This window comes from Nomascus leucogenys, chromosome 2, assembly GCF_006542625.1.
Source record: "Nomascus leucogenys isolate Asia chromosome 2, Asia_NLE_v1, whole genome shotgun sequence".
Classification (NCBI taxonomy): Eukaryota; Metazoa; Chordata; class Mammalia; order Primates; family Hylobatidae; genus Nomascus; species Nomascus leucogenys.
This window is the reverse complement of record NC_044382.1, coordinates 105,602,214-105,613,667: the sequence shown is the minus strand read 5'-3', so window position 1 is coordinate 105,613,667 and position 11,454 is coordinate 105,602,214. Positions and strand designations below refer to the sequence as shown.

General features: G+C 37.0%; 1 protein-coding gene across 1 annotated transcript in view; it reads right to left on the bottom strand.

Moving 5' to 3' along the window:
• Positions 1–210: 210 nt before the first annotated feature.
• Positions 211–11,454, bottom strand: part of LNPEP (leucyl and cystinyl aminopeptidase) — a 103,900-nt gene continuing 92,656 nt past the window's right edge. Inside the window, exons 16-18 of the mRNA XM_003277197.4 lie at positions 10,936–11,076; positions 9,886–9,967; positions 211–9,312 (exon numbers count right to left, since the gene is read on the bottom strand). Coding sequence (XP_003277245.2) covers positions 9,181–9,312; positions 9,886–9,967; positions 10,936–11,076 — 355 coding nt within the window. The 3' untranslated portion in view covers positions 211–9,180. The remainder of the gene's footprint in view (positions 9,313–9,885; positions 9,968–10,935; positions 11,077–11,454) is intronic.

Genomic DNA, 11,454 nt, shown 5'->3' with positions numbered 1-11,454 from the left:
TGATACACAGAACAGCCCCCGCAACAAAGAATTAGCCACCTCTGAATGTCAAATGTCAACTTAGGTATATGCAATAAAGATACTGGATACTGGTGAAATAAAAAACTAACCACAGAAGACAACGAGTACAGGAGCTGCCCTGGTAGAGGTCATACCTAAGAAGAAATACCACATTATATATATTCATTAATCCAAAGAGTCCACACAATATTTGTATTTAAATACTTTTATTTTCATCTCACAAAAAAAGCAACAGTGTTTGCAGTTACACATGCCTTTCAGTCAGTGCTGGTCATATGCAAAACAAGTTATCAGAAATATAAAGAAAAATAAGCCTTTTCCCTTTACAAGTGAAACAACACAATTCGCAGATACAATATTATATATACATATTTTCAAAATCTTTCACAAAAGACAGATTATGATACAAATTTAGAATTCCACCCACAAGCTCGGACTCAAGGAATTGAAGATCTCTATAGGTGTTGAAATATAAAAATGTAATACCTTTACAAGTTTCCAAGTAACTGCTTTCCAAAGTATTTGAAAGAGGCTATTCTTCACAGCAACGTGGAACACTTGGCTTTAATCAAGACAGCTGTAAAACTAAGTTTTGTCTCAATGTGAGTTTGTTGATTAATGCAAATGCTCCAATTATGCCGTAATTCTCATTTTATATACACATACATACACAGCGTATTATTGTACTGATGGTTTATACAGTCCAATTTCTGGAGCATTTCCTTCAGCTAAGCCATGACCTTTACTTCCTTTGAAGTATTTTAAATTAAGAACTGTTCAGAAATATCACTAATGACTACCATGACTAACTCTGAAAAGGTGCCCTTTTTTCTTTTATTTATAATCAAATGTAAATGTGTCAGGAATAAACTTATTTTTTTCTATGGCAGCAGGTATAAGTAATAGCAAAGTACAGGCTACTTTTTCAACACTAGAACCTGAGAGTTTGAGATACAGTATATAACATTTCTTTGCAAATTTTCTAGGAGTTCTATCACTCAATGTTTCCAAAATAGTAATATGGCAAATCTTCAGTATGGATTAGTAGTATCAGAAATGGGAAAACAAACAATGCTAAGAGGCCTGAAGGAAGGCAGGAGAGCAGAGAGGGAGGGAGGGAGGGAGGATGTGTGCCCATGCATTTTCTCTGATGCAGACAAATGTGGAGTTTTAACATTTACCATATGGTAGATGAGGAGACAGTGTGATATAAGAATGCTTAAAGTGAACATACAGGTCTGGATACATGATATGCACACAAAATACAAGGCTAATGAGGCAGCAATGGCTTAAATCTGTGAATGCCAGTGAAGAAAACACCTAACAGTGTAAGCACTAAAGACAAAATGGAAAGCACACAATGGAGAACAGAGGAGAAAGATGCAGTCACACAAAAGACCTCTGGGTAGGAAAGGGCCAACTTGTCTTGCCACATGTGGGGGATGAAAGATAGAAAATTCCTTTTGGATTTAGTTTTGGGGCTCATGTTCTATTCATCGGAGCCATGTCAATAACTCGAAAGGGTCATTCCAAGACACAATTTCTACCAGGTACACAAGCTATGCAATTGATGGAATCGTAATAGACTTCTATAGATGAATCAGAAGTCCAGGCCTCAAAAAGAAGCTACTCTTAAGGGTTTGCAAATGCATTCTAGACAGCACTCTTATTGGCTTATCAGCTTCGCCGGTTTACCAGTTACTAAATGATACATGAGCAATGAAGTTTAAACACACCTTTATTAAATACTGTCCTCTTGCCTTTCTAGAATTTACAAAAGCACAGGTCCCTTTTCACTACCTCATTCAATTTGAATCAACATAAGAAATGCTGGATCTAATTAGCTTTCACAACTCAACCATAGCCGAGTGTCTTCTCCTGTCTTATCTGCTGCACACCTGTTGCCATTAGTTACATCACTACACTGCTACACCTTCCAGCCAGATGGCAGGGATTTAGTAGGTCTTTATTTTTGTTACGTACAGTCAGACCCCTTGCAAGGGACTAAGTGTTAAAGGAAAATAATGGCGGAAAAAAGAAGCAAATGATACATGTGCATCTATATACTTGCATCCTTAATGGAATAGATCATAGGGAATGAAATAAAATAACCAGAAAATAACTATACTAGCTACTGCTAAGTGAGGAAATATGTAGGAAAAGAAGAAGTGAGCTGTTATATTATGAAACTCAACTTTCATTAGGTCCCTACATAGCCATGCAAAAGACTACAAAATGAAATAAAGATATGAAAACATATTAAGAATATTCCCCTACCAAAAATAGAAATCTTTCCAAAACAGACAAGTAAGTAAACAACACATAACTATTCTACTTGCTATTGCCGACACAGGCAATAAGGAAAGGGGAGGATGGGAGATTTGTCATACACTGATCCTCGATTTTCATTAGGTACCTATATATCCACGCAAAGGACTAGGTACAAAACCAATAACATGAAACATTTATATACATCTTTAAAAAGTATAGACACTGTCCTTTCCCCCTGACTATTACCCATCCAAAGAACCCCTCCCCATAAAAAAAAATTAAACAATTAAAAACCCAAGATATGAAACTATTGCCCCTGCAGGCAATGAGGGAAGGGAAACAGAGGAGAGTTATCATACGTCTGGACCTCCATGTATCATTATGTGCATCCATGTCCCAACAGAGGACTGGGTACCACATTATATAACACACAGAATGTAGCAAATATTTATATACATTAAAATGTGTGTGTATAGTATATAAATATGTGTGTTCTTGTGTGTGTATACACACACACATACACACACACACACACCCAGACACCCCCCAAAAGAAACCAAACATCTATTCTACCATTGCCCCCTAGGCAATGAGGGATGGGGAGTATGGGATATTTTTCATAGAGTCAATCTCAACTTTATTACTATTAAGTACCTAAGTGGTCATACAAAGGACCAGATTCAAAATGAAGTTAATACCAAAAAGGGGCAAAACATTTATATACATTTAAAAAAAGTATATATCTTGCTTTTTCCTCTCAACAATCCCACTCCTCATTAAAACCCTCAAAAGCAAAACACCAAAACCCAAACCCAAACCCTGTAGTGCTCACATACTACTTGCTTGTGTACACAGGCTCTGAGGAAGGGAAAGAATATTTACCACACTCTCGGGTCTGGGTCCCTCATTACATTTGATTCCTACAAATTCAAACAAAATACTGTGTTGAGAGTGAAAGAACAACAACAATAACAACTAGCAAACTTTTATAGACATAAAAAAAAAAGACAAACCCAGAAATGCCCCACCTCCCCTACCAAAAAAAAGAAAAAAAAAATCCCTTAAACAACTACTCTACTGGCCATTGCCAAGACAGGCAATAAGGGAAGGGGAGAAGGGGAGATTTTTTCATAGAATGAACCTCAATTTTCATTACGTACCTAAGTATCCATGGAAAGGCCTTGGCACACAATGAAGTAACAGGAAAAAGGAGCAAGAACATTTATATACATTTCTAAAAGTGCACACCCCACCCTCCCGGAGATAGGCAGATGGAGTAAAAAGGAAAAACCATCTATACTACTCTATAATTATTGCCCACAGAGGCAATAAGGAAAGGGGAAAAGAGGAGATTTTCATACATCCGGACCTCCACGTTTCATTAGGTACCCGTAAGTCCAAGCAATGGACTGGGTACAGCATGAAATAATACAATATAGTAATGAAAAGTATATATACATTTTTAAAAAGTATATATTCTGCCTTAGACCCCTCCCACCCCTCAAAACTTCAAAAAATCCAAGCTACTTTAAAATTATTCCCCATATACATGAAAAGGGTAAAGGGAGAAGAGATTGTTATACATCCATAACTCCATGGCTCATTAGGAACCTACACGTCCAAGTGAAGGACCGGGTACCCAATGAAACACTATAATAAAGAAGTAAAAATATGTACATACATATACAAAAGGATATATCCCAATACCCACAGAAGAATCCCTGAAGCTAATCAACTACTCTCTTAGACACCTGCCCACACAGACAATCTAAGGGAAGGGGAGAAGAGGAGAGTTGTTACAGGCTGAACCTCAGTGTTCTTCATATATCCATGTAAAGGACAAGGTAAGAAAGGTAGTGACAGAAAAGTAGCAAAAACATTTATATACATGTTTAAAGTATATACTCTTACCCTGAAACCATTTTCTCTCTCCTAGCAAAAGATCTTCAATAAACCCAAACTACTCTTAAGTATTGCCCACATGGGCAACAAGGGAAAGGGAAAAGAGGAGACTGTTATACATCCGGAACTCCATGGTTCATTAGGTACCTTTCAGTCTGGGCACCCGATGAATTAATACAATGTAGTAGTAAAAACATGTATATACATTAAGTGCATTTTCCTACCTTCCCCGTCCCTCCCCCTCACCTCAAATACTCCACTTGACAACTATTCTGTTAGCTACTGCCCAGCCGTCAATAAGGGATGAGGAGAATGGGAGACTGTTATACATCGAGATCTCCACATTTCATTGGCACTTTCACATCCATGAGAAGGACACAGTGTGAACTAAATTAGTAATACAATGTAGTAGCAAGTTTATTTATATACATTAAGTACACACTCCACTCTCTCCCACACCCCAAAACAAAACAAACTACTCTATTAGCCATTGCCTAAATAGGCAGTAAGGAAAAGGGAAAAGAAGAGATTTGTCATACTCTGAACCTCAACTTTCATTAAGTATATATGCATCCATACAAGAAAACAAGTATAAAATGAAGTATAAAAAGGTGGCACAGTATCTATACACACTTGAAAAAATAATATACAACCCCAGCCCCCAAGACTAGATCAAAACAACAGCAACTAGGACTACTCTGTCAGTTATTGTCCATGCGAACAATAAGGAGAAACGCAAAGGGGACATCTGTCATGCTTTTGGACCACTGCGTTTTATCTACACGTCCACAAAATGGATGAATGAAATACAAAATGAAATAACACAAAATAGCAAAAACATCTGTACACACTTTTAAAAGAACATACCTTGCTCTCCTCTCAACATCACCACCTTCTTCCAAAGAAGGAAACCAAATAACTAGTCTGTAGCTACTGCCCATACAGGTAAAATGGGAGGGGTAAATGAAATTTTCATAGGATGATATATCACTCTTCATCAGGAAAAAAATATACAAAATGAAATAATATAAAAACTATCAAAAACATGTATGTACATTTTTAAAGTATATACTCCCAAAAAAAACCACTGAAAAAAATCGATCAACTTTTCTATTAGCTGTCACCCACGCAGGCAATAAAGGTTAAGGGAGGAGATTTACCATACTTTTGGACCTCTATTTTTCATGTGGTACTTAATTGGCAAAGCAGGGAATGGAGCACAAAATAAAAGAATGCAAAAACAAGCAAATATATATATATACCTTAGTTTTTAAAAATACAAATGGGGTGAAGGGGGAAGGAAGCTCTTTAAAAAGAGATTTAATTCCAATAAATACAAAAGTAACAATGGCAAAGGTAAGAAGAAAAGCTATGTCATATCCATGGCCTCAGTTTTTAGAGAGGCCTAAGTAACCAAATCCTAGTTTTGCAGCCCAGGAAGTGCTGTCCTTGGAGGTGGCTCATCTCAGATGTATTTGCCTTCCCTGAAGCCCCAGGAAACATGGGGATTATGTGAGTGTTTAGCAATCTGACAGCAGATTATGGTTCCAGGTACTTTGGTTTGAATAGACTCTTTTTAAAATCCACCTCAACAAACTGTCAGTAATCCAACAAAATCAACACTTAACTTTTTTTTTTTTTTTTGAGACAGTCTCGCTTTGTCACCCAGGCTGGAGTGCAGTGGCACAACCGTGGCTCACTGCAACCTCCGCCTCCTGGGTTCAAGTGATTCTCATGCCTCCCAAGTAGTTGGGATTACAGGTGTGCACCACGATGCCCAGCTAATTTTTATATTTTTAGTAGAGATGGGGTTTTGCCATGTTGGCCAAGCTGGTCTAGAACTCCTGGCCTCAAATGGTCTGCCCCCCTTGGCATCCCAAAATGCTGGGATTACAGGCATAAGCCACCGCGCCCAGCCAACACTTAACTGATTTCTTATTTCCTAATAGAAAGGATTCTGTTTGGACCCTATAATACTGATGCAGCTTGATTTGCTCTCTATACCCAGGAGTCTTCTGACAACTCTTGTGGTTCCTATGCTGGCTAATGTCCCATAAAATGGAAACACATATGGCAAGGAAAATTAAAGTAGAACCTGTGATAGCGAGAAAGTTCATGAACGATGAAACAATGACAACAAAATTTCATTTAAAGAGACTTAAATAAAACAAGATGGAGGAAGGCCCAAGCTTATGGTGAAGCTGATACTACTTGCAGTTTAATATATCTAACCACTTTATATTAACAGAACAAACTGGACTCATCCAATTCCCACATTCATAACCTTTTTAGATCTCCAAAGCATAAACATTTCTTCCACAACCCAAGATTTCCAATTCTTTTTTAATAATCTAGTATGATGACCCTTTTATATTCAAGTAGACCTCTCTGCAATGAGAACATCTGTTCAACAAGTACTTGTGCCATGAATCTGTGTGCTTAAATAAAAGAAGCATACTGTGACTTCTGTGCTTCAGTCTGAGTTCTCAGAAATACACTGGCTAAGACAATGTTTTGAGAAGATAAAACTTTGAAAGCTACCATTATACCTATTACACTACAAGTTCTACCTCTCATTTAACCTTACATTCCTGATGTAGTTTTTAGAAGTCCTATATAGATGGGTTAGTTCAACATTAAAATTATGGAATTCTGTGGGAAAAACTGAGGCAAGGCCTACTAAAACTACAAATAATTAAGGTAAGGACAACAACAACAACAAAACTACAACTATTATGGATATGGTATTATGGGAATGAACAGCCTTTGAGTAATAAAGATAGCAATAGATCATGAGTTATCTGTTTTTCAGGCCAAGTTTCGATAAGGTTTTACTCATAACAGTACCCCCCACACTACACACACACACACACACACACACACACACACACACACACAGAGAGAGAGACAGAGAGAGAGAGAAATGATATAATTCAAGACAAGATTTGCCATATGCAGAGTTAACTAACATACATTATAGGAGCGATGTCAAGAAGCACAGGTAAAACTGAAGAATCTTCACTGATTTTGAGAAGTTACAAAATTTAAATTTTGTATCAAAGTGGAATTTAGTACCACATGGTAAAAAACCAGCAACAACAACAAAACTCTCAAAAGTTTAGTATTTTTCCCTTACTCTAAAAATATAAAAATACATTAACTTTCACTATCAACTAACTTATCATTCATTTAACCAAAGCACAAGAATAAAGACTTACAATGACCTCAGTTGAATAAGACATACTTAGATGATTCTGTGATTCTCAGGATATAATATTTTCTACTCTAAAACAGATACATTTTAGAAAAGACTAAATTGGGGAAAACACACTAGGATTAAAGACGACTATTTTTTTAGCTTACCAGCCTTTTAAAATTTATTATATAAAAATATTTTCATAAAATAAAATATAATTTTATTCACAATTCCATACATTCTAACTTTATACCTGCTGAATAAAAAAAGGGTGACCTTTCCCACTGTCTGACTCTGTGGAGTGTTTTAAGTGCTCACAAATGGGTAACTACCCCTTTTATGTACATAGAAACTGTTTTCAAACAAAATATAAAGTTCTCAAGAATTATTAGGAAGAAAGCTTTTCTCCTAAGAATCAAAGAAACACAACAATCTAGGTATAAGTCTGCATAGCTCAAAAATTCAAGTACAGTATTTCTCTTTCAGGAGTAAAATGCCATACAGTTTCGGACATCCTCCCTCATTTTTCTTTCTTTCCTTCTTTGACCATTCCTTTTACGTTAGTTTGGACACACACAAAAAAGAAAAACTACAATTTTTAACTAAACAAAAGCACTATTTTTGATAGTGAAAAAAATTCAAAGTCCACCATACTAAACACGAATTCAAGTTACTCCTATCCCACATTCTCTTTGTTCCTTTAAGGTATTATGGTGAACTTCAAATAATTTTTTTTCAATTTCTCAAAGGCTCTGTTTTAAAATATGCATCTAATATGCTACACTATCATATAAAATGAAAATTCACACATGGGTATGATTCAGAGAGAAAGTTTCTATGATCTATGATGCCAAAAGGCAACTTAAATTGCATTCTTAGTAATAGTGATAAAAGTCACAATGAAAACCACTGGTGTTACCAAAATGCTTGCCACGAATGTAGAAATACTAACCTAAAGTAGATCTACAGCAGGGAGTGATAAAGGTGTACAGATTTGGGGACTATCACCATTTATGAATAAAATAATTATAATTAAAGCTAACTCAGTTTGGAACAGTTTCCTATGGTAATGCTACAAAAGATGAAAAAGAAAGTCTTAAATATTCAAAAAATTTAACCTTTTGGCCTTGTTTAGCTTTTCAATACAACAAAAATTTTAAAAATCTGTAGCACCTGGCTATTCTGCAGAAAAAAAACACAATAGTTACAGACATTATTTAAACTTTATTTCAGAAAAATAAAGAATTAATCAAAACCCCAAATCAAAGTAGATCTGCACACCTGAGGTCAGTTCCTACAGTGCATGCTTTATTGTCTTTGTTATCATATTCTTCAGAGCTGACTTTGTACCACATTCCAATATCATCTATCAATAAGAAGCAACAGATGGCTGACAAACCAGCGGCCTGCAGTGATGGTGGCTCTTAGGGTAGAACTTTCCTTGTTTTATTGTGTCAGTAACTTTCTGGATACTGAGGAAGAGAACAGAATTCCAAAACAGGGTTTTTTTCCCCATTTGTGTATCTTCAAAGTAGAAAAATTACTCATTGTTTTTGTAGATGGTTGGCATTTAGGTGAATATAATTTTGTAATAAATAACTACATACTGCCCAAAGACACTTCAGAAAAGACGGATGAAAAATACAGTCAGGCCCTGAGCTAACTAGAACTCCAAAGAGCGCAAACAACTCGGCAGCGATCCTGGCTTTACCTTGGCTTTTGCAAAAGCGGCAGAGCCCAAGCTTACAAGCTCTCTGAATGGGCAACAAAATGAGGTGCGGTTGTGCATGCTACAGCCACCATGTGAGACTTTTGAGGTTCTTCTCCATCCACTGGATATTGAACTGAATGACTTCCAAAGCCTCCTGGACACAACGAAGCCGGAAGGTTGCCTCTGACTGATTTTCAAAGAATGCCTGAACCTGTAAGTTTCACACAGAAGAATTTCAAAAGAAGAAAAGGACAATAAACCTCAGGTAACTCCAGCTTTTAAAATAAGCTTTAACTTAGTGATGGCTGTGCTGCTATCTTGAAAGAAGTACTTTAATATTCAAGGTATCTACATGGAGTTCCCAATCAAGTATGGTGATATCTGAAATGATTTTAAAAAGGAAATCTTTTTACTCCCACACGGATACATTTTTCTAACTTAAAATGGAACCAAGGAGATGTTTAAGTAACAATAAATAAAGTAGAGTCCAAAGGCTTGGTGCTATGAATTCGCCCCAAGAATGCAATTCTTCCAAACAATTTTATGACCACTTCAATTATTTGTATTAGGGAGACAAGGGAAGAGAATGGAATCAGAATTTTTCCTCATTATCATATATGCCACCATCTAGAAGCAATCACAATGCAGAATCATTAGTACTGATTAAGGAAGACAGAGACAAGGAATTAGCATGAAAATCCACCATCTCACTAAAACTGAGCAGCCTGGTCGGGGTTGCCAGGAGGGTTGCCCAGTCTCTGCATTAGCATTTTATAAAACCAACCTCAGATAAATGTGTCTTTGTTGAAAACAGGTAAGTTGATCCAGCAACAATATTTTGTATGGTATAGGACCCCAGATGGAACCTGAAGAAACACAAAAACAAGAGCAAACAAATTAGGCAGCTGCTGGTAAAGCGTTGTTCCTGAGTGCAAAGGAAAGTCGTTAATGCCAAAGGCAGAGTAGAATCCTCCTCCCGGAACCGCAACTGAGGAAACCGGGGTAGCCCTATGCATACTTACTGCCGGTGGGAAGGAAAGGTGGGCAGAAAAAGGGAAGAGTTCAGAACATGCAGACAATTAATCTGCTTAATATCGTCGAAGATCACACTGTACACCCAGAAATGCCGTTATTGATTTAAAAGAGAGAAAGCAGCAAAAAAACTACATCTGCATCTAGCTGAATGTGAGTTCTTAACTGATGCCTTGGCAATGCAGAGGTTTTTTTTTGCTTTTTTTTTTAGAGTCTCGCCCTGTTGCCTAGGCTGGAGGGCAATGGCACAATCTCGGCTCACTGCAAGCTCTGCCTCCCAGATTCACACCATTCTCTTGCCTCAGCCTCCCAAGTAGCTGGGACTACAGGCGCCCGCCACCACGCCCGGCTAATTTTTTGTATTTTTAGTGGAAATGGGGTTTCACCGTGTTAGCCAGGATGGTCTCGATCTCCTGACCTTGTGATCCACCCATCTCGGCCTCCCAAAGTGCTGGGATTACAGGCGTGAGCCACTGCGCCTGGCCATGGAGAGGTATTTTTCAATATGCATAGCTAAATGGTTGCTATGAAATAGTCTGTAGCCATGCTGAGCTAAGTAACCTGGTGCCAAGCAAGGGTAGGCTTAATTAGAACTTAGATGGAATGCTACTGTTAAATGATTCATGCTATGGAATTATGTTAACAAATGTGAAAATTTCCGGATGTTTCAGTTAAACTGTCACGGAAGTATTTTTCCTCTCACAGCAAATCCTAACTTCTGTGAGCCAACACAACACTGGGAGCTTTTTCCAAATGCACAACTTGAGAATACTAAAAGTTAATAATTCTCTGAGAAACTTACTTCTGTACAAGCTTATTCCAGTTCTCTTTGACAAAATCCCATGCCAGTAAGTGTCCAGGAAAATGTCCACCCACTGTTCTAATGATAAGAGACAGCTTCTGTGTTCGGATGTTATCTCCATTCAGGCTACTTTTCATTAACCTGAAGAGCAAAGTAGATTTAGCCTCCAAAATTATTATTCATGAAGAAGTGATGACTGAACTTAAATTAAACTTAGTATGGTTTCCTAATTAAAGCTGTGTAGCAAATCGAGAAATAACTGTTGCGTTAGCCTACGGTTGATCTATAGATTGAAAATGTCATTTTTTTTTAAATGAAGAAAGAACTCACCAATGAAATAGGCATTTACCTATATTGTCACATGACAATAAATAGTTTTTAAATAGTAAACACATTTAGGAAATAAGTTCTGGTAGAATTTATTACAATTCGGGAGGTGGGTATTTTTTCTGGTAAAAACCTTATTTGATTTGAATGGGCAGGTTAATTATATTACTATTCTTAAAAAAAACTAGGCCA